At 36.5% G+C, this 25427-nt stretch overlaps 1 protein-coding gene across 2 annotated transcripts in view; it reads left to right on the top strand.

Annotated features, from left to right (window-relative positions):
* The window catches only part of LOC150076434 (acyl-coenzyme A synthetase ACSM3, mitochondrial-like), a 336253-nt gene that overhangs the window by 242427 nt on the left and 68399 nt on the right, over positions 1–25427 (top strand). For both annotated transcript variants that reach the window (XM_090387091.1, XM_090387090.1), the window contains exons 10-11: positions 7484–7558; positions 21250–21330. In XM_090387091.1, the coding sequence (XP_090243217.1) occupies positions 7484–7558; positions 21250–21330 (156 nt within the window). The remainder of the gene's footprint in view (positions 1–7483; positions 7559–21249; positions 21331–25427) is intronic.

The following is a 25427-nucleotide window of genomic DNA, read 5'->3' as shown; positions in this document are numbered from 1 at the left end:
ATATCTGACTGCACAATTACTCCCAGGTCTTTTTCATTTTCTACCACCTTAAGTTTAGTACCACACAGTTGGTACGTTTCTCTGGGGTTACTTCTACCCATATGCAGTACTTTGCATTTGTCAAGGTTAAACTTCAGTTGCCACTTCTTAGCTCATCTGCCCAAATTATCTAGATCCTGTTGCAGTAGCACACTACCATTACTGTCATTAACAACCCTGCCAACCTTTGTATCATCTGCAAACTTCGACATTAAGCCTGATCAATATCATTGATAAATATACAAAACAACAGTGGACCTAACACCAAACCCTGTGGGATTCCACTAATAGCATTAGTGCACGAAGAGCAGCACCCATTGATTACCACCCTCTGTCTTCTCCCACTTAACCATCCTTTTATCCATTGTAGCAACTTACCCTTAATACCATTCTGCTCCAATTTGTACAATAGTCTTCCATGCGCAACAGTGTCAAAAGCTTTCCTGAAATCCAAATATATGATATCAAAATTATTTTTTGCATCCAGTTCCTTTGTAACCACATCATAATATCCTATCAAATTTGTCAGACAAGACTTTCCCTTAACAAACCCATGCTGTGTCTGAATTATTGCTGCAGTCTTGTCTAGATGATCCTGCAATGCATCTTTAACCAGTGACTCCATTATTTTACTCAGAACAGAAGTTAAACTAACTGGTCTGTAATTACTTGTGTTACCCTTCGATCCCCCTTTGTGAATTGGGGATACATTTGCACATCTCCAGTCCGTGGGAACCTCCCCTCAATCCAAGGATGCTCTCATAATTATGGCTAAGGATTTGCTTAGTTGCTTTGCCGCCTCCTTTAATATAACTGGAGAGATCCCATCCACCACAGGTGCTTTTCTTATGTTTAACTTCAACAATTTCTCCTCTACTTTGCTTTCAGTTATTAGAAAATCATTAAGTATCCTGCTACAATTTGATAACCTTCTGCCATTTTCAAACCTTAATAATTCCTCATGTGTGAATGTAGATGAAAAATACTCATTCAGTTTGTTTGCTATCTGTGCAGGATCATCAACAGTCGAACCATCGATGTCAAGTTGACCACTCAGATTCATCCCCTTCCTTTTAGAGTTTATATAAGTAAAGAAATCCTTGCTGTTTTTCTTAGCATCTTTTGCCGAGGATTTCTCGTAATCTGCCTTCGCCTGCCTTACCTCCTTTGTGACCTGATTACAGACTAGCTTATATCTGCCATAGGCTTCTGAGTCGCTTGATAATTTATATGCATCCCATGCATTTTTCTTCTCTGTTACGAGTCTCATTAGTTCATTAGATAACCATTTAGGCCTACACCTTGAACAATATTTCTTAATAGGCATGAAACTTTTAGTAGCATCCACGTTTAATTCCTTGAATGCTTCCCACTTAGAATTTACTGTTGGTAACATCGTCAGTTGATCCCACTGTACAGAATTTAAAAACTGTCGGAGACCACTGTACTCACCTTTACGGAAGCAAAAACCTTTCCTTTACCCCTGATGGTAATTAAATCTTTAAGTAAATCCCACATCAGTACACTGTGATCACTGCCACCTAGTGGTTCCTTTATCTGCAAATTCTTAATACACGAATGATCACTGCTGATAACCAGATCAAGAGTATTACTTTCTCTGGTTGCCTCTCGAACATGCTGCTGCAGAAAACAGTCATCCAATAAATCCACAAAAGTCTGACTAGTGTGTGAGTGACCAACCCACAAGTTCCAGTCAATATCTGAGAAGTTAAAATCCCCCATTATAAGACATTCCGATTTACTAGCCCACTCTGTTTCTCTGTACAATTGTTCATTGTACTCATTCGAGTCATTAGGCCTATAACACACTCCTACTCTTATTTTTGCTTTCAGTATAATCAGAACCAAAAATTGCAATTTTGGGGACAGTGCTATAAGATATCAGCTTAAGTTTCTTTTATTATGTAATTATAAAACTTCTGATTTTAAATTTTTTTTAATTACGAGGTCTGCTATTAGTGACTATATATAAATCATGATAATTAGTTGGAAGAGGGTCATAAACTAAATGAATATTTTGCATCGACATTCACACGTGAGGAGTTATTCAGGGAGTGGAATGCCAGAGGTGTATTCAACTTTAGCAGTAAGCTAGATAATCTTGTAATAACTGAGAGTAAAGTGGAGGAGAAATTGTTGAAGATAAACACAAGAAAGGCACCTGGGGTGGATGGAATGTATCCAGTTATATTAAAGGAGGTGGCAAAGGAAGTAAGCAAACCCGTAGCCATAATTATGAGAACTTCCCTGGACTCAGGGGAGATACCCATGGACTGGAGATGTGCAAATGTGACCCCAATCCATAATGGAGGGTCAAAGGGAGACACAGGTAATTACAGACCTGTTAGTTCAACTTCTGTTCCAGGGAAATTAATGGAGGCACTGGTTAAAGAAGCATTGCAGGATCATGTAGACAAGACTTCAGTTATAGCTCGGACACAGCATGGGTTTGTTAAGGGGAAGTCTTGTCTGACTTCCCCTTAGTTTCTCTGAAGTGTTGATAAAGGTGTTTTGCCTTTTCACGAATGATAAGTGAACTTAACGGAATTTTATTTTGAGTTCGGTCTTCTATCCACAGATTTAAAGCCTTTTCCATTTTTTCTAATTTAACATCACAAGTTACAGAGCAAATTTTTTAAGCAATTAATGCATTTTCACGGACACTACGGCGGATTTTTTTCCCGATTTCTTAATTGATCGTACTGTTGACTCATTAATTTTATAATATTTTGCCACAGACAAGACACTTTCAGCATTAGAAATTTTGTCTAATAACACAATTTTACTCACTAATGTCATCATCCTTCTTTGATCTTTTCACAATTCCCTTGTTATTCGTAGCCATATTTTTGTAGGTGTTAGAAAAGAACTTGTCCACAATAAAGTGGACAAGTTCTTTTCTTTTAACCGTTAACACGCTCAAAAAAGTCTGTTTACAGTAACACCCTGCAAAACGGTAGATTTTTCACTTTTGTAAGCATATCAATTTATAAATTGATAAATTTATTCAATTTATCAGCATTTAAAAGCAAACGACGGGAAACCTTCCACGACAAGCGCATAAGACATACTGAACTAGGATTAACGGGAAATCTCCACGCTCACAATTTTTTCACCCCTCTCCTCCCACCCACTGAGCCCAGTTTTGACAGTGAAAGATGATTTTAGCCACGCCTGTGTTTTTTATGGTGAAAAATGTTCTTGGCGCTTTAAAATTCACATTTTTTTTAGGTTTCATTTCATTTTAAATCAGCGACCAAACTCAAAACCGCGAATACAGATACCACGAATACCTGGAGTTTACTGTACTTTATATTTGTCAATGTTAAACTTCAGTTGCCACCTCTCAGACCAACTGCTCAACTTTTCTAGATCTTGTTGCAGTAGAGTACTATCATTAGTGTCATTAAAAACCTTGTCAACCTTCGTATCATCTGCAAACTTGGACATTAACTGATATACCTTCATCAATATCATTAATAAATGTAGAAAACAACAATGGACCCACCACCGAACCCTGGTGGGAAACTACTAATAACATTAGTACACTAAGAGCAGTTTCCTTTGATTACCACTCTCTGTCTCTTCACACTCAACCATCCCTTTATCCATAGCACCAGTGCCTCCTTTATTTTCCCTGGAACAGAAATTAAGCTAACAGGTCTGTAATTACTCATGTCACCCTTTGTGAACTGGGGACACATTTGCATAACTCCCGACCTTGGGAACCTCCCCTGAGTCCAAGGAAGCTCTCATAATTATGGCTGTCGGTTTGCTTACTTCCTTTTCTACCTCCTTTAATATAACTGGATAGATTCCATCCAACCCAGGTGCCTTTCTTATGTTTAACTTCAGTAAGTTCTCCTCCACTGTGCTCTCTCAATTATTGCAAAAACATTTAGATCCCTGCAGAGTTTGATAAACTTTTGCCATTCCTCTCCCTGAATAACTCCTCATATGTGAATGTAGATGCATAATACTCATTCAGTTTGTCAGCTACCTGAGCAGAATCATCAACGGTCGAACCATCGATAACAAGTGGACCATTCTGATTCATCCTCTTCCTTGTAGAGTTTATATAAATAAGGAAATCTTTGCTGTTTTTCTTTGCATTCTTTTGCCAAAGATTTCCTGTAATCTGCTTTTGCCCGCCTAACCTCCTTTGTGACTTGATTACAGACCAACTTAAAACTACCATAGGCTTCTTTGTCAACTGACAATTTATATTTCGGCCTAAACCTTGAACAATATTTTTTAGTTGGTATGAAAAGCCTGGTAGCTCCAAGATTAATTCCTTGAATGCTTACCATTTAAAATTTGGTGTTGGTAACATCATCAGTTGGTCCCACGTATGGAATTTAAAAACTGTCTCAGACCACTGTAGTCACATTTACGAAAGAAAAAACACTTCCCTTTACTCCTGATGGTGGTTACATCTTTGACTAAATCCCACATCAGCACACTGTGAATATTGCCACTTAGTGGTTCCTTTATCTGTAGATTCTTAATGCATGAAGAATCACAGCTGATAATCAGATCAAGAGTATTACTCCCTCTGGTTGCCTCTCTAACATGCTACTGTAGAATACAATCATCCAATAAATGGCGCCTCCATAGCCAGGTGGGCAGGAGCAGCAGTGCATAGCACACGCTTCTTGATTAGACCGGGGTTCGAGCCAGTGACCACCAAATACGGCGGATGCGGAAAGGTCAGAAAAATGACCACTGCACATTCCCCAAGCAATATGGCCTTAGTTGCTAATGCTCCTAAAAACCGAATAACATAGCTTAACATAACATCCAATAAATCCACAAAAGCCTTGCTAGATGTGAGTGACCAACCCACATATTCCACTGGATGCATGTCCTTAGATTTTGTTTCTTAACTAACAGCATAACCCCTCCTCCCTTTCTATCCTATCTGTACACATTCTACACCTCAAATTCCAATTCTGTTTTCCTTTTATCTGAGTGACACCATATCTCTGATATCACAACAATATCTGCCTTGCATGTTTTGACCAGCTTTCAAATTCATCAAATTTATTTACTGAACTCCTAGCATCGGTGTACATGCAAGTAAACATGCACTTGTTTTTATTCTTAGTTACCCTAACACAGCCCATGTATTTACTTGTTCCACGATGACTCACAGTAGCCCTTGAAATCCCCAGCACCTTTTTTTCCAGGCTTCTGCTCATTCGAATAGAAGCAGTGAAAGAATCACTTTCACTTCTGCCTGCGGCTACTGTTAATGTATTAGTCTATGTATTCCCCCAAGCTAGCAGTTTTCTGACCCAGAGTCAATGGCATCAGCAAATATTCTTGAACCCTTTCTATTGAAGTGTATCCCATCCCTGTAGAAATAGTCTAGTCTCTCCTGTTAATAAGCACAGACCACACTGAGAAAAATTCCACCCCATGAACATTACACAGTCTCTTCAGGGCTGAATTGATTGACAAGGCTGTCATCATATACACCCTCCTATCGTGACATGAAGTACACCATTCACAGACTAGCTGATGAAGAGGCACTTAGCTTCGAAAGCTACTATGTATTTTAATGCTTTTATTATATATATTTTAACTCTTTTATCTTATTGTATTTTAACACTTTTATTTTATTTTATTTCTGTTTTATCTTATGTATATATAATTTTTATTTTAACCAGTTAGTCGGTCTTCGCAAGAAACTTTGATGATATAATGCAACCCGATGCACAAGGCCTGTTTTCTAAGAAATAGCAAGTTCTTGAAATATCTCCAAAATATTTAAGTATTTCTATTGGGATCTATTCAATTTAATTGCAGTATTGTCAACAAAACAGCTTAATCTTTATGTGGCAGATTAGTATTGTCCATATTGTCACGAGTGTCAAGAAACCTTAGAAGAGAGCAATATAGTTACTAACTTCTTGTGCTGTACATTAAATATTGTAGTCAGAGATTTAAATTTGTGTAGGTATTTTGTTGCTCAGCCTTTATAACAGTGTGTGATGATTATTATTATTTACATAATAGAGTAAAAACAATTATGATCATTAATGGAAAAGAAGCACTGGAAACAATATTGATATAACTACTAGCATTAGCATTAGTAGAGGCATTTGATGCAAGAAAGCAAGCTTATGCAGCATCAGCCAAAAAAAAAAAAAAATCCACTTCCACTTCACCCCTCTGTTCGTTCAAAATACCTGTCCAGCTGAGCCTTAAACTTATTTAGGCTATCAACCTCCACTACAAGGGATAGAAGTTTGTTCAAGCAATCACCCACCCGCTGGCTAAAGGCAAACTTCTGCACATCTATGCTACAACTGTCTTTCCTCAATTTGAATTTATGCCCTCTTAGGCAATTATTCTGAGCAAGAGGAAGAATCCCATCAGCATTGAGAATGCTCAAACCATTCATGGCTTTATACACCTCAATCATATCACCTCGCAGGTCTCTAGTCTCCAGACATGTAATTTGCAAAACTTAAGCCTTTCTTCGTAAGAGCACCCCTTTGTTCCATTCACTAATCTTGTTGCCCTTCTCTGTACTCGTTCCAGCAGCTCTACATCCTTCTTGAAATGAGGCCTCCAGACCTGTATACAGTACTCTAGGTGTGGCCTGACCATTGCCTTATACAATGGAATAATCACCTCCTTATCCCTGCTGGAAAAATTCCTGTATATCATTGACAATACTCCATGAGCTACTCTTGCAGCCTGTCTGCACTGCTCAGAGAACTTCATATCTGCCTGCACAACCACCCCCAAGTCCCTTTCATTCTCTACCACTGTCAGTGTAGTACCACAGAGTTGATACGTTGCTCTGGTGTTGCTGTTTCCCATGTGTAGTACTTCACATTTGTCAATGTTAAACTTCATTTGCCACCTCTCAGCCCATCTGCTCAACCTTTCCAGATCCTGTTGCAGCAGCATAGTGTCAGTAGTGTCCTTGACAACCCTGCCAACCTTTGTATCGTCTGCAAACTTGGACATTAAGCTTGATATACCATCATCAATATCATTTATAAATACAGAAAACAATAATGGACCCAACACTTGAGCCCTGAGGGACTCCACTGATAACATTAGTCCACGATGAGCAGTGTCCATTGATTACCACTCTCTGTCTTCTCCCCCTCAACCACCCTTTTATCCATAGCAGCAATTTGCCTCCAATGTCACACTGCTCCAATTTGTGTAGCAGTCTTCCATGTGCAACAGTATCAAAAGCCTTTCTAAGATCCAAGTATATAATATCAAAGCTATTCCCTGCATCCAGTTCTTTTGTGACTGCATCATAATATCCAATCAAATTGGTCAGGCAAGACTTCCCTACTTAATGAAACCGATGTTGCCTTTCTTATGAAAATATTTGAATTGGTTTTTAATTTTTGTGTTTTACTAATAATAGAAATTAACTCATCTTCTGCAGAATACTGACACAGTAATGAAATGGAAAGAAGCAACTGGACTTTATATTTATCAAGCATATGGTCAGACTGAAACAGTAAGTAAAAACTCAATTTGATTTTTTTTTTTTTTTTTTTTTGTATCTTGTTGTACGCTTAATTTTTAGTGCTGTATTAGATAGTTACTATGAATCATGTAAATTAGCAGTGTGGATTGTCTTCTTTGTGATGTTCACCCAGTGTTGAATCAAGACTTTTTCACTAGGGAAAGTCGGAAGTAATAATGGAGTTATAACTTGAAATTTTCTCCTTCTGGGGAGGTCCATTCAGGATCTCCACTGTGTTTGCCTGTCAAGTAAACCATTCAACATCAGTTAATTGTAAAGAAGCAGGAATGAAAGAATTGTGAATATGGGGTTTCAATTTATATATACAGGGTGATTTAGGAGGAATAGTAAATATTTTGGGAGGTTATAGTATCGATTAATTTGAGTAAAAAAGTTCATATAAACATGTGTCCAATTCTCAATGGATACAGAGATACAGCTTTTTTAAACTGGCACACACGAAGCCATTATAAGAGGTATTAAAGAACGATAAATGACTTATTGTTTGTATTTACTGACTTTTTGAATGATACAAAACACATTGTATTCAGATACACTGTTAGTGGTTACCTGTTGTGTATCTTGTTATTAATAAAATGAAAGTAAATAAAAAAAACAGATAATTGGCAAATTTTTTACAGTTTACAATAAATGTTCGAAAATCCCATCACTAACCTCAATGCACTTTACAACTCTTGTTGTAATATGATGTGTTGTTCTTCTGAGGTCGTCTTGGCATTCCTTTATGAGGGTGGCAGTATCGAAAATGAAAGTGAGCAATTCGTCTCTTGTATTCACCTTTTCTTTGTATACTGTGCTTTTCATCCATCCCACAAACAAAATCTAATGGAGACCTTGGTTGCCAATGAACTGGACCATCGCAGCCTATCCATTGTTCAGGGAAAGTTCAATTTAGATATTGTATCACAAGATGGGTATAATGTGTAGGAGCTCCGCCATGCTGATAGTACATACCAATCCTTGTAGCCAAGGGAACATCCTCCAACAGTAGTGGAAGTTCGTTTTGCAGAAATTCTAGGTAAATGGGCCCTGTAAGATGATTTTGTAACACAACAGGCCCAATCAACTGATTTATGATGATACTGCACCACACAGAGAAGAGATGTTGAAAATTTGTTTCTACAGTGGCATGTGGATTTTCGTCTGACTGCCTATGAGAGTTACGGGTGTTGTTGATGCCTCATTACAGGTGAAAGTAGCTTTATCGCTGAACAGTATTAATGGAATTAATCGCGATGAGCATTTACCCACCGACAAAATTCCAATCGCTGGGCATCCTCTCTTGGTTGAAGGTGTTGCACCCACTGTATGTGAAATGGATACAAGCCATCCTTACGTAATGTTTGTCAGTTAAGTGTATACACTCTTGAATCCAGTATTCTGCAGTTAGGAAACTGTCGACAGTATTCTCTACAAGCAGCAATAGCACTTCCACCACAAAAACCATTGACAAATACCATATCGGCATATTCAGCATGTGTGAAGATGTGTGGCATTCTTAACAACAATTTTAATGCCGAACAGTATCAGGTAATAACTGCTTCTTGGTCACATCTGATTCAGGGTGGAGCTGTGTGTGCTAGTTTCAAACAGCTGTATCTCTGTATCCATAGAGAATTGGACACATGTTTATATGAACTTTTTTACTCAGAATAATCTATACCATAACCTCCAAATATTTACTATTCCTCCTGAATCACCTTGTATATATTTTTAACTAATCAAGTTAAAAAAAAAAAGCTTAATATAAATTTATAGTGCATTTCATTAATTCTGAGAACTTCCAAATTTTAACAAATTTATTAGGTCTGCTCTGTATGGCAGTTGGTAACTTGGAGTGGAATATAGTCCACTCCACTTAGAGTGGAATATAGTCCACTCCATTAGGTAGTCTGTAACTACACTATATATGCATGTCTCCATTGCAAACTAACTTAATAATTTAGTGAATTTTTGATTTTCTATGTTTGGTTTGATTAGGAAATTTGAAAAAGGAGATAGTAATCAAAAACTTGGAAAACAGAAGCGTGAAATAGAAAAATGCATGCACAACAAAGTTTCTGACACTGCCAGATAGAACAGTTACCACATCATTCTTACTTGATTATGGGATACCCTTGGCCAAATATTAGGAAGGATAAATAAATGCGTGGATGTGAACTGTAATTTTTTTTTTTTTTTAAATAATCTACTAAATTTACTGGGCATTTTATTCAAGCACAACTAACTTTTTTGATAGTTGTTTGAGCTTGTAAATCAAAAAAAAAAAAAAAAATTCAGTTCAAAAGGGATTCCTATTTTTTTGCTTGGAGTATAATGTTATTAAAAGCATCTTCTAAAGCACTTCTGTGTATTTCCTGAAACTTGAAGGGAGTGGAGCAACTCATGTAAATTATTATAATGAGTATGCCAATTGAAATTCAGTTAGAATAAAAGTACCATTATCAGAAAATGAGAATTTTCTGTTAAAAAAATTTAGATAAATAAATAAACATGCTTTAGAAGATCACAGTAATGTTTTTCATTATGAAAATGTTGTGAATTTTTTTTTATTACTTTGTTTAATTTCTCTGTTTTACATATTCTAAATTTACTTTTATTTATTCAACATTTGAACCCTTATTTACCTTGAGAGTTAAGTTAGTGACAGTCTGCCACATTTAAAAGTGCTACAAAGAGTTCATTATATGAATCTCGGGCAAATGACTGAGTTTGGCCATGAAGGGAAAGTGCAGCACTATTTAACCTTGTAATCAGTTACAATCAAATGTTGTTGCAATAAAGATTCTCTCTCTAATTTTCTTTATACATATAATACAATGGATGCCATTTATTGAGCTCACATTAGGACACAGTCTAATTGATAACAATAACCCATGAAACAAAAAGACAGCTGTTTATTGATGCTGAGTGGAAATGTGGACAGAAATAAAACATTAAAATCAAGCAATATAAAATAAAATACTTTGACTGTCCACTATTTCTTTGAGAAAGTCATAATGTTTCTGGAAATCCATACAAACCATTAAAATCATGAATTAGAGAAAGGATTAATGCTCTACTGTAAAACAGTCAGATTACAGATACACTTCTTTCTTTCACAGAGTAATGACATCAACAGCAGTCATGCAACATATTGAAGTTCAAGAATAAATTGGGATGTCACAATCACTTCAACTACACATGCATAAACCAAAGTGCTTATTACAATAAACACAGAAAAAAACTGTGTATTAGTATATGTCTGATTGGGACTTCATAAAGCTGATAACATTATTTGTGATCATAATAAATTCTGTAATAAGCAAAAGTATTATAAATTTAATATCACATAGCCACCACAAATAAACCTTCCTGACTTCAACAGAGGTCAAATAAGAAGAGGGATCTAAAATGGCAGTAAGAGTTTTCAGTAGCATAATTAAATTTCTATACTTAGTTCTCACTTGATCAGGAACAGGCAAATTGCATTCAAGTTTAGTATCTATACGTGGAGTCATAGGAATTCATATCGCAGGGAAGTTAGCAACAGTGTTGTAAATGCTATCAATAGTAAAGTTTGCTCACATATCCTATATGCTGTGAAATATATGATGATGGGGGGCATCATCATATATAATTTTTTTTTTTTTTTTTTTTGTTAGTTGTTGGCGCATCGGCTTCTGTGGCCATAATGCACCTCCCAAAGTTTTTGCATTTTACTCTGATCCAAGCCCGAGGCGGGATTCGAACCCACGATCTTTGGGTTGCCAGGCAGGCACTTTACCCACCTGGCTAGCCCAGTCAGCATATATAAATTCATGCATGAATACCCTTACCATGTAAAAGTGAATTTTATTGCTGAATAATAATAGCGTCACAGCTTCTGTTGCACAGACATACTAAAATCACTGGAGACCAGTGATTTATTATGGCATATGTTTTGATTGTTGCCCAACTTTGTTAACTCTCAGAGTTTGGGAATTTGCACTGCTACTTCACTGAAATAGCCTGAAAGGACAAGGACAGGACTGATAAAGTTAGAGCTGAAGATTAGGGATTAAGGGCATAATTTTTCCTCTGAGATGAGATCACAATTGACAGATCTCATAGAATTTTGTTATTGGCAATCCTGCATTAATCAAGATAGGGATTGCCATATTCATTCTATCTGTAATTCTTAGATACAGCGGAAGTTAGATGGCTTTTTTTTTATTTTTTTATGAAAACTTCAAACACGAAAGGTATCAAAACCTATAGTACTTAGTACCATGCATGGGTGGAAGGAAAATGCCGGAAACTTTGTACCATGCATGGGGGGAGGGGGATGCCGGAAACTTCGCTCTAGAGACTAAACATGGGTTTCACCACTTCAAGCCTCCAATAAGCAAAGTGGTGGTATTTCACCGGTTGATGAAAGTCATCTACCACCTCTAAGATTTGCTTCTGATATCCATTGATTCTGAGGTGAGGCAACAGCAGTGCCATGCATCGACATTATTTATAAGCCTGTTGTACACCGTAAGTACTGTTATTTATGAAAGAAACAGTTGTTTTTGAAAGGTATAGGTTTTAAATACTTTATTTTTAGCACTTTCAGTGTATTGTATTTTAACTTTTTGCAGTAATTATCTAATGTATATTGTTTTATTTATCAACATTCTGTGTATAGGTCATATGTTATTTAAAAATATATTGAGGGGTAAGGTATTTTTATTTTAGTCTTTCAGTGGCTATTTTGCACTCTTGCTATTCTCATTTGCAATAAACAGGTTGTCATCAGTGAGAATAAATTCACTTTATTGCTTTAAATATACTCAATAATATATGTGTTAGAACTAAATGTTTTTCCACATAAGCCTCTTCTACATTCTTTAAAACATTTGAATGCAATGTACCCATTCCTTAGTTCAGCAAAAATTTTGGGGGATGGCACTTATTTAGCATTAGTAGAGGCACATGATGCAAGATTATACAGCATCAGTCAAAAAAAAAAAAAAAATGCCCTTCCCATTTCACTGATCCATTCATTCCAAGTGTTTGTCTACTTCTGCCTTGAATTTATTTAAGCTATCAACTTCCACAACAACAGATGGAAGTTTGTTCCAGCAATCAATTACCTGCTGGATAAAGGCAAACTTCTGTACATCTATTCTACAACTGTCTTTCCTCAGTTTGAATTTATGCCCCCTCAGCTTTGTAATCTGAGCAAGAGGAAGAATCCCATTAGCATTGAACCTGCTGAATCCATTCAAAGGCCTTATACACCTCAATCAGATCACCTCGCAGGTGCCTAGTCTCCAGAAGCTGCAATTTGCAAAACTCAAGCCTTTCTTCATAAGAAAACCCCTTTGTTCCCTTCACCAGTCTTGTTGTCCTTCTCTGTACTCGTTCTAGCAACTCTCCATCCTTCCTAAAATGAGGCTTCCAGACCTGTACACAGTACTCTAGGTGTGGCCTGACCATTGACTTGTATAACGGGATAATCACCTCCTTATCCCTGCTCGCAAAATTCCTGTCTATCATTGACAAGACCCCATGACCTACTCTGGCAGGCTGTTTGCACTGCTCAGAAAATTTCATATCTGAATGCACAATTACCCCCAGGTCTCTTTCATTCTCTACTACTCTGAGTGTAACACCATCCAGTTGGTACATTTCTGTGCGGTTACCGCTACTCATATGCAGTACTTTGCATTTGTCAATGTTAAACTTAAGTTGCCACTTCTCAGCCATCTACCCAACTTTTCCAGATCCTATTGCAGCAGGATCTGGAAAAGTTGGGTACTGTTATTAACAACCCTGCCAACCTTTTTACCATCAGCAGACTTTGACAATAAGCTTGATATACCTTCATCAGTATCATTGATAAACATACAAAACAACAATGGGCCCAACAACAAACCCCGAGGAATTCCACTAATAACATTAGTCCACATAGAGCAGTATCCATTGATTACCACTCTCTGTCTTCTCCCATTCAACCATTCTTTTATCCATTGTAGCAACTTGCACTTAATGCCATACTGCTCCAATTTGTACAGTTGTCTTCCATGCGCAACAGTATCAAAAGCTTTCCTGAAATCCAAGTATATGATATCAAAATTATTTTTTGCATCCAGTTCCTTTGTGACCACATCATAGTATCCAATTGAATTGGTCAGACAAGACTTCCCCTTGACAAACCCATGCTGTGTCTGAATAATTACTGCTGTCTTGTCTAAATAATCCTGCAATGCCTCTTTAACCAGTGACTCCATTATTTTCCTGTAACAAAAGTCAAACTAACAGGCCTGTAATTTCTTGTGTCACTCTTTGATCTCTCTTTGTGAATGATCGATACATTTCCACGTCTTCAGTCCTTGGGGACTTCCCACAAGTCCAAGGTTGCTCTCATAATTATGGCTAAGGGTTTTCTTACTTCCTTTGCCACTTCCTTTAATATAACTGAATAGATGCCATCTACCCCAGGTGCCTTCCTTATGTTTAACTTCAACAATTTCTTCTCCACTTTTCTCTCAGTTATTACAAAATCATTTAACCCCCCGTTAGAATTTGTTAAACATCTGGCCTTCTCCTCCTTGAATAACTCCTCATGCATGAATGTAGGTGCAAAATACTCATTTAGTTCAGCAGCTGAAAGTGATTAGCTATAGTCAAACCATTGATATCAAGTGGACCAATCTGATTCATCCCCTTACTTTTAGATTTTATATAAGTAAAGGAGTCTTTGCTGTTTTTCTTTGCATTCTTTGCCAAAGATTTTTCATAATCTGCATTTGCTTGCCTAACCTCCTTTGTGACTTGATTATAAACTAGCTTGTATCTACCATAGGCTTCTGTCTCACCTGATAATTTGTGCATTTTTCTTCTCTACCATGAGTCTCATTAGTTCATCTGACATCCATTTCAGCTGAAACTTAGAGGAGTATCTCTTAGTTGGAACAAAAGGCCTAGTAGCTTCCAAAATTACTTCTTTGAATGCCTCCCATTTAGAATTTGCTGTTGGTAACGTCATCAGTTGGTCCCACTGTTAGAACCTAAAAAATCTCTTGAGACCACTGTAGTTGCCTTTACAAAAGCAAAAACCCTTCTCTTTACCCCTGATGGTAGTTACATCTTTAGGTAAATTCCACATCAGTACACTGTGATCACTGCAGCCTAGTGATTCCTTTATCTGTAAATTCTTAATGCATGAATAATTACTGCTGATAATCAGATCAAGAGTGTTACTCCCTCTTGTTGCCTCTCCAACATGCTGCTGTTGAAAACGATCACCCAATAAATCCACAAAAACCTTGCTAGTGTGGAAGTGACCAACCCACAAGTTCCAGTCTATATCTGGTAGTTAAAATCCCCAATTATAAGACACTCTGATTTATTGGACCACTCTGTTTCGCTGTATAATTGTTTTTTGTACTCATCAGAGTCATTAAGCCTATAACAAACTACTACCCTCATTTTTGATTTCCCAGTGCTTATATCACACCAAACTGACTTAACATTGCACTGTCCATCTATTTAACCTGGATGCACTTTCTTAGATTTTGTGTTTCTTAACTAACAGCATAACTTCCTCCTCCTTTCCTATCCTGTCTATCCTTTCTGTACACATTGTACTCCCCAAATTCCATTTCTGCATCACTTGTATCTAAGTGATACTACATCTCTAATATCCCAACAATATCTGCTTTGGATGTCTTAACCAGCACTTCAGATTCATCAAATTTATTTACTATACTCCTAGAATTGGAGTACATGCAAGTATACATGCAGCTGCTCTTACTCTTAGTTATTCACACAGCCCATGCATTTACTTGTTTCATGACTCCAAACAGTTTCTGAAATCCTGAGCAACTGGCTTTCCAGGCTGCTTCTCATTCCAATAGAAGCAGTGCAAGAATCATTTCCCCCTCTGCCTGCGGCTACTGTAAATCTATTAGTCTGTGAATTCCCCCAAGCTAGCAGTTTTCCAACCCACCTGACATTGCCTCGATAGCATCAGCAAATATTCTTGCACCTCTTCTATTTAAGTATATTCCATTCCTGTAGAAGCAGTATCTCCTGTTAACGAGCACGGACCATGCTGAGAAAAATTCTTCCCTCCAGAAAAATTCTAATCTCTCCAGGGCCAAACTGATTGACAAGGCTCTCATCATATACTCCCTCCTATTGTGTCTGGGCAGGATTGCAGACACTTTCAAATTTAACCCCTTCCCAGAACATTTTATTTCTGAGAATGTGCCTTAACGGATCGACTTTTTTTATTTTACAGAATACTCACTGTATAGAGTTTTGTGTTTTTTATAAATTTTTTAGTAGAAAATACATGAGCATAATTAACCTATTTGGGCTATCCCGAGTTATCTTGTGTATGCCTAAAAGTATGCAAATTATAACGATTTTTTTAAAAATAAATTAGCGCTTGAGCTAAAAGAAGGGAACGGAAAAACACTCTTCACTACTCATTATATAAATAAATTTAAAAAACCAAGTGGAATGCACAAACAGTATCCTCCCACCACAAGCAATAATCCTGAACTAACTACATTCTGACACATGGCTGCTGCAAGTGGATAGTCTAGGTAAGCATCGCTTACAGGTGGCAGTTCAAGATGGCGCCGAAATATTTTTCGATATTCTTTTCTAATTGGTTAATGCTTACGAGTATTCAGTATTTAGGATGGTAAATTTTATTATGCTTACTGGCAGCACATAGGAGTATGCGCTACTGTTCTGGCATTGCTGTACAATAAGTAAATATAAGCAAAATGAAAGCCAGTAGTCTGCTGCCAGCCATAAGAACTCTCGGGATTTATCTGGCTAATGCAAAATTAGCTAGATAAATGTCCGAGAAAATACATTTCAATTGTATATTTGGAGGTATTATTGTTTGCTTCGGGTATTATTGTATCCTGAGATATTTCATATAGTTCCAAGTAACTAGATAGTATGAATCAGAGCTGTACTGCTCAATATGTTCTATGTTGATAATAATATTAGTAAAATAATAAGAGGAGTTTACCTCAATATAGTGCGTAGAACACTTCCATATGATACCCTCCAGAAATTAAAACGGAAAAAACGAAAAAATCGACAACTTACTGGTACATTAGAGTAAATTATAAATAATTAAATAATCAATTTAACACAATTCAAATCAATTTAAAACAATTAAAAAATCAAATTAATGCAATTAAAAGAATTAACGAAAATATTTAATTATACATTAAATACAGCTCTGATTCATACTATCTAATTAATTTTTAAACTCTTATTGACTATTTCATTCACTTCCTGTCTCTCCAGCAAAATCTCCAACAAAATTACATTAAATCTACACTATGGTACTCGGCCCAAAGTTACCATATTTCTTGTCTAAAATATTGCCTTCAAAACAACATCATTCCAAAGTTTGCCAGGGTGAATTTAAATCAAAAAATTTCAGCCATAAAACAACTAACACTGGCGACATCGCATAATATTGTTAAGCTTGCCTTAAAATCTCGATATTCGAATAAACAAAAATACCTTTCTCAGGTTAGGAAGCTTCGCGATAAATTAAAAAATTATCTACATCCGAACGATTGGTCTGTATTGAAGACCTCCATAGATTTGCGACGGGAAGCACAGACCTCAGAAATAAAAAACAGACACGTTAATAAGTTGCAAACATTATCGGATAGTTCAAGACATGTTCATGCGAATTCTAACACATTATCGGATAGTTCAAGACATGTTCATGCGAATTCTAACACATTATCGCGGGCTTGCGACCAAGTTCATACGAGTTGGGTGACTTCTCCCCCACAGACACACAACGTGCTACCACAGAATATGCCAGCTAGTTCACAAACACCCCCTCACCCAGTATCCAATGAACCGACATATCAACAGGTTATAAATCTTTCCTCGTGTACACTATCGCAGGACCAGATTTTGCTTTTATCCAAAGGACTAAATTATAATTTACCACCTCGAAAACTGCCTAAAAAACAATGCGTAATTGATATTGAATTTGGACTTTGTAATGTTCCACAAAAAGATGTATTTATTCAACAAGTTAACCAAGTAGTGAATAACATAAAAGAAACGCGACTTCCTAAATTGAATACACATGACAGTTCAGCTTTACGAGAACTTCGGGGAAATAAGGATATTATAATACAGAGGGCAGATAAAGGAGATACAGTGGTAATACTAGATAAACACGATTATATTAATAAGTTAGATTTAGTTGTGTCAGATACCTCCACTTATCGTGAAGTAGACCAGACACTGTTTACCAATTTGGTCAATCAATACAATAAAACGTTAACCACGTATCGAAAAAACGACTACATTACTATGGTTCAGTTAAAGGTATTGAAGTCCAGAACATACAATATTCCTGCACTTTTTGGTAAGGTAAAATTACACAAGACTGGGTTTCCTATTCGACCTATTGTTTCCTACAGGAACTCAGCATTTTCATCCTTAGCCACACATGCATATAACATTATAAAACCCTTTAGACAGGTAATACAATTTGGAATTAAGAACTACAATACATTACACTGTAGACTCGGCGACAATGACAACTTATTCTCACTAGATGTTACCTCATTATATACGAATGTAAACGTTGAATACACATTAGATATTATTTGAGATATGTTAAATAAAAACTCGACACCGATTAATTATACGAAGCTACCTATTAAGGAAATTTTTCACTTAATTAAACTGTTAGTTGAGGCAAACTACATCACCTTTCGAGACAAGGTGTACAAACAAATTTTTGGATTACCAATGGGTTTGAGCCTGAGTGCTTAATGTCAGAGATCTATCTCTCAACGATTGAGCAGATACATTTGACACCTTTTTGAACTTGTATCACATACTATGGGAGGTATTTAGACGATGTTCTAGTTATTACCAATAGTAATACTATCCAAGACATTTTGCATTCGTTTAATAATATTCATTCTAGACTCAAATTTACATTGGAAAGGGAGGATACAGATACAAAGTCATTAAACTTTCTAAATTTCATGCTTACCCGGGACTCGAATAAAATACAATTTAGCATCTATCGAAAACCTACAAACACCAGTATGCTTCTACATTATAATAGCTATTACCCGTTCACCTACAAAAGATCGATTATCTTTAATCAATTTCTTAATGCCTATAAATATTCAACGACGGATTCTGCTTTGGACTCAGAAATACAAATATTAACTAGCAGAGTTAATAAAACTAAAAATATTAAATATTTTGTGGTAATGGAATAACGCATTATTCCATTACCACAAAAAACTGAATTAGGGTACAAGCTAAGGATAAGATACAAAATATTACACCAATCAACAATAGTAATATCAAAAAATACTTTATTTCTGTCCCATATGTTGAACAGTGGCACAAACAGCTTAACAGATTCTTTAAAGATACCGTATTTAAAATTGTGGCTAGGCCAATATGGAAGTTACACACTATACTGAACAATCGCTTGGTTCTTTCAGTGTTCGCAACACAAATTAATGATCTGGTATACAACATTTCTTGCGGTGATTGCGACTCATCTTATCAAGGTTTGACCCGATTTTCTCTTAATATTCGTGTAAATCAACGTGAAGCCTCAGTTCGTGCTTCTCGTACGGCAGCGTCAGAATTAGCCTTTCATGCCATTAACGAAAAACATACTTTTTTATTTAACGAGGCCAAAATACTTAACGTTCAACATAATTATACGCAACTATTAATTGCAGAAACCGTTGAAATTAAATTACACGAGAATTCGGTTAATGTTCGGCGGCCATATTTGATCTCCGATGCGTGGACCTTTACGCGCATGCGCGAAGACAAATAATCTCTATTTAAGTATCAGGTTAAACCCGATTCGGTAATTTTCATTCCTGTGATCACGACATACGGTCAAAAAGCGTTGTCAGCTTCAGGAAGGAAAATCATTTTGAATATTTTCGTTAATTCTTTTAATTGCGTTAATTTGATTTTTAATTATTTTAAATTGATTTGAATTGTGTTAAATCGATTATTTCATTATTTATAATTTACTCTAATGTACCGGTAAGGTTTTCGATTTTTTGGTTTTTTTCCGTTTTAATTTCTGGAGGGTATCATACGGAAGTGTTCTATGCACTATATTGAAGTAAACTCCTCTTATTATTTTACTAATAGTTCCAAGTAACTTTTAAAACTAAAAACGAGATATCTCGGATAACCCATGAAGGGGTTAACCCTAACTCGTGACTTTTTTTCAACATTGAACTGTACTCGCTTAGTAAATCTGCAGAACTCCTACACTTAATGTCATTAGTTCCAACGTGTACAATGATATCACTTTTTTGTGCACTTAAAAGATGATATCTGCTCTACTACGTAGTAGTAGTAGTGGCATGTGATGCAAGAAAGCAAGTGTATGAGCTTATGCAGCATCAGCCAAAAAAAAAAAAAAAAAAAATCCACACTATTCCCTCCAAATGCCTGTCCAGTTCCTCCTTAAATTTATTTAACCTATCAACTTCCACAATGACAGATGGAAGTTTGTCCCAGCAATTAACCACCCGCTGGCTAAAGGCAAATTTCCGCACATCTATTCTACATCTGTCTTTTCTTAATTTGAATTTATGCCCCCTTAGGTCTGTAATCTGAACAAGCGGAAGGATCCCATCAGAATTCGGTGTGCTCAACCCATTCAAGGCCTTATACACCTCAATCAGATCACCGCACAGGTGCCTAGTCTCCAGCCACTGCAATTTGCAGAACTTAAGCCTCTCTTGGTAAGAGGTTCCCTTCATTCCCCTCACCAATCTTGTTGCCCTTCTCTGTACACACTCAAGCAAATCTACATCCTTCCTAAAATGAGACCTCCAGACCTGTACGCAGTGCTCAAGACATGGCCTGACCATTGCCTTGAGTTTGCCTAGGGTTTGCTTAGTTGCTTATTTCCCATTTCCCTGACAATTGAGTCACCAACAATAACTAGCTCCTGTGGGACCAGCGCATTCTGCCATGAAGGTTGCTGCTCTGTTGTGTGGTACAGAAGAGTGAGCTCTTGCATTGAGTTGGGCAGCTGAGACTTGATGGGCCCCATCTTAATTCCTTCAACAGCATCCACCTGACTCTTCAAGTTCTCATAGACTCCCATGAGAACGCTGAGTTGGTGCCTAATTTCTTCTCATTCTCTGCACCTAGCACACAAAATGGCTAGATCATGTCTGGTTCGAGAGAGATCCCCAAACATGTTGCATTTTGCACATTTTTTTAGACTGTGATTCATTGGAGAATCATCCCCTTCGGTTCTCCTGTGAACCATAGCACTTTCGCTACCTTTGTGCAAGTTGCTTTTCTGATCTAGTCTGGGGTATGATTTCCATTTAAATACAATTTAATTAACAATAAAAAATTAAAAGGATTTATATATTTAATTGATTAATTGCCAATACTATACTAAGCTAACAGATTCCTACTACAGTGCTATGTACTACGTATTACACTATCTATTTTACGTTATGACTTACGTTATCTGTTTGTTTCAGGTATGTTTATTAAAAAATCAGTCTCTTACACTCTATAATCATCCTAGTATGTGTCTGTTACATAGTTTGTGGTTTATTGTTTCTTATTTTAATTTGAAATATATGAGTTTAATGTAATCTGCAATTTATGTTCAATAGACTGCTCTCTGTGCAATGTTTCGATGTCTTGAATATAAACAGTCTTCCATGGGAAAACCTATACCTGGGATTCATTTAACAGTAAGTATAGCTATACCTTCTTATCTTAATTGTATATATTGTTGGTGTTCTTTAAGGCTTAATAATGTCTATCTCTCAGTAATATAATTAACTAAAACTGAATATTCTCATTTGTTGTAATTAATTCTAAAGAAATTATTACAATGAGTGACCAGTTATGATTTTATACATATTATTTTAAGCTTACTTTCCAAAAATGGAAAAAGAGCTTGTGAGATCATGTCTTCCTCCCTAAATAATTACGTTAGAACCCGGATAAGAAGTTTTCCAAGGGACTGGAGGTCTAGAACTTCTTACGTGGGAAAATATTTTAGAAGGGAAAATGACTTAAGGGTATGAAATATTAACTACACAAATAAAAATGAACAGATACACATACATAAGTTAAAGATGATTTTTAAGTTCTATTTCAGAATTTATAAATATTTTACTCAGCCTATGGGAGATATTTTTAATTTCTAATTGCTTAAAATTCTGTTCATTAAACTCATTACCAGGTTGGAAGGATGCTCTACAAAGGAGTTTCAACATACCTTAAAAGGTCAGAATTACAATAAGACAGAGCAACAATCCACTAGTAATTCAGAACTGTCCACAACCATCAGAACTTAATGCTTAACATGGTCTACATGTCCACTTATGGATATCAATGGAAACAATTGCAACATGGCACTTCCATAATATCAAAATCTTAATCCTAAAAAGGTTTTAGCGCTGAAAGCCTCAGACTACAGAAAGTTCACTAATCAAACATGTTAGTGCATAATATCATTTCAGTTCGTATTAAATCACTGAAATAGGTGAAATGGCATTGTTTCTGTTATATTTCATATTGTGATTGCCTTCACAATGATTGCTCTGATATTGAACTACCTCGAATAAGCAATGCTCCGACAGTGGATTCTGGAATCGGCAACACTTCGCCAGCAGATTCTCAGCGGATACCATTACCTCACAACCCCCAGGTGGTGGTATCTTCTGAGAAACATTATTCTTCTCCATTGGCGAAGCTTTGCTTATTGGAAGTAGTGCAATATCAGGGCAACTAGGTGTGAAGGCATTCACAATATGAGATACATATATATCAAAAACAATGCCATTTCACCTACTTCAGTGGTTTACTACGAACTAAAATGATGCTTGGCACTAACCTGTTTGATTACCAAATGTTTATATTGTTTAATATTTTTTAATATTAAAAATAAATAATTTATATATTTAAAAACATTAAGTGGGAAAACGTCATTTTAATAATACATTATATTCTTTATCACGAACTTTTTATGCGGGAAAACTTCTTATGTGGGAAAATAATACGTTACAACATACAGAGTTAAAATTGGGACTTAAGAAACCAAACTTCTATATGGGAATTTCTTATTCGGTTTCTACTGTATGTTAAATTCTGACTGAAACTAAATTTTAGGAGGATACTATACTTGTAGCATATCTATCCATGGTACAGTTTTCAGAATGTAGGTTACTGTGGCAAGAGATCATCAGCAAAAATTAAACTTCTCACATCACCTGCTAATACTCCAGAATTTGTCTAGTTCTTATTATCCAACTACCCCCATTTCTGCACATCCTTCCTTCCTCAATTTAAATTTGCCTCCTCACTATTCTTGTTGCTGTTCTCTTCACCCATTCCAACAGATCCATACCTGTATGCAATACTCCCTGTTGGCAAAGTTCCTGTATATCATTGACAAAACCCAATGAGCTGTTCTACTGCAGAATTATCTGAGGTCTTTTTCATTCTCCACTACTCTGAATGTGGTATTACATTCTGGGATTACTGCTATCCATGTGATGTACCTTGCATTTGTCAATACTATACTTCAGTTGCCACTTCTGAGCCCATCTACATAAATTTTCTAGACCTAGTTGCTGTCATAACCACTCTATAAACTTGGACATTAAGCCTGATATGCCTTCATCAGTATCATTAATTAATATTGAAAACAACGATGGGCCTAGCACTGAACCCAAGAAGAGCATTGCTTCATTCGTAACCGCTGTTTATGTTTGCCCACTCAACCATCCCTTTATCCATAACAGTGGGTATTGACTTTACGCTGGTCGAAATCACAATTATTTTGGTGCTCTGAAATATCTGTTTTTTTTTTTAAGTGAGTTATTTTGCTTCCATCTGGTTTTAAAAGTGTCCATCGGATTTATTATTGTTCAGTGAGTTGATAGATATTTTTATGGCAAACGTCTTTGCCTTTGCGGAATTATGAACATATTTAGATTTTGCTTTGTCCCGCTAGCAACATGCTTTAGGATTAGCATTAGCAAAGACACATGATGCAAGAAAGCAAGCTTATATAGCTTCAGCCAAAAAAAAAAAAAAAAACCCCTTATTCCACCCATCCACTCGCTCCAAATGTTTGTCAAGTTCTGCCTTGAATCTATTTAAGCTATCAACTTCTACAGCGTAGGATGAAAGTTTGTTCCAGCAATCAACCACCCGCTGGCTAAAGGCAAACTTCTGCACATCTATCCTACAACCGTCTTTCCTGAATTTGAATTTATGCCCTCTCAGGCAATTATGCTCAGCAAGAGGAAGAATCCCATCAGCATTGAGCATGCTCAAACCATTCAAGGCTTTATATTGTTGTTTTCTGTATTTAAAATCATTTATAAATACAGAAAACAACAATGGACCCAACACTGAACCCTGAGGGACTCCACTAATAACATTAGTCCACGATTAGCAGTGTCCATTGATTACCACTCTCTGCCTTCTCCCACTCAACCATCCCTTTGTCCATAGCAGCAATTTGCCTCCAAATGCCACACTGTTCCAATTTGTGCAGCAGTCTTCCATATGCAACAGTATCAAAGGCTTTTCTAAGATCCAAATATATGATATCAAAGTATTCTTTGCATTCAGTTCCTTTGTGACTACATTATAGTATCCAATAAAATTAGTCAGACAAGACTTCTGCTTAACAAACCCATGCTGTGTCCGAGCTATAACTGAAGTCTTGTCTAGATGAGCCTGCAAAGCTTCTTTAACCAGTGCCTCCATTAATTTCCCTGGAACACAAGTTAAACTAACAGGTCTGTAATTAACTGTGTCTCCCTTTGATCCTCCTTTGTGGATTGGGTCACATTTGCACATCTCCAGTCCATGGGTACCTGCCCTGAGTTCAGGGAAGCTCTCATAATTATGGCTAAGGGTTTGCTTACTTCCTTTGCTGCCTCCTTTAATATAACTGGATAGATTCCATCCACCCCAGATGCCTTTTTTATGTTTATCCTCAACAATTTCTCCTCCACTTTCTTCTCAGTTATTACCAAATCATCTAGCTCACTGCCAGAGTTTACTTCACCTCTGGCATTCCCCTTCCTGAATAAATCCTCATGTGTGAATGTAGATGCAAAATACTTGTTTAGTTTGTTAGCAACCTGAGCAGGACCATTAACAGTTGAACCATCAATATCTAGTGGACCAATCTGATTCATCATTTTCCTTCTAGAGTTTACATAGGTAAAGAACTCTTTCCTATATTTCTTTGAATCCTTTGCCAAGGATTTCTCATAATCTGCCTTGTCTGCCTAATTTTCTTTGTGACCTTGTTACAAACCAGCTTATATCTATCACAGGCTTCCATGTCACCCATTAATTTATATGTATCCCATGCATTTTTCTTCTCTGCCATATGTCCCATTACTTCATCTGACATCCATTTAGGCCTAAACCTTGAACAACATTTCTTAGTTAGTAAGTAAAGCCCAGTAGATTCCAAGATAAATTTTTTCAATGCTTCCCATTTTGAATTTGCTGTTGGTAACATCATCAGTTGGTCCCACTGTATAGAATTTAAATACTGTCTCAGACCATCGTTGTCGCCTTTACGAAAGCAAAAACCCTTCCTTTCCCCCTTATTGGTAGTTACATCTTTGAGTAAATACCACTTCAGCACAATGTGATCACTGCCACCTAGTGGTTCCTTTATCTGCAGATTCTTAATGCATGAAGAATCACTACTGATAATTAGATGAAGAGTATTACTCCCTCTAGTTGCCTCCCGAACATGTTGCTGTAGAAAATAATCATCCAATAAATCCACAAAAGCCTTGCTAGT

Source organism: Mastigoproctus giganteus, chromosome 13, assembly GCF_048544385.1.
Source record: "Mastigoproctus giganteus isolate SK-2022 chromosome 13, ASM4854438v1, whole genome shotgun sequence".
Taxonomy (NCBI): Eukaryota; Metazoa; Arthropoda; class Arachnida; order Uropygi; family Thelyphonidae; genus Mastigoproctus; species Mastigoproctus giganteus.
The sequence above is the reverse complement of the archived record's forward strand: the minus strand, read 5'-3'. Positions and strand labels throughout refer to the sequence as shown.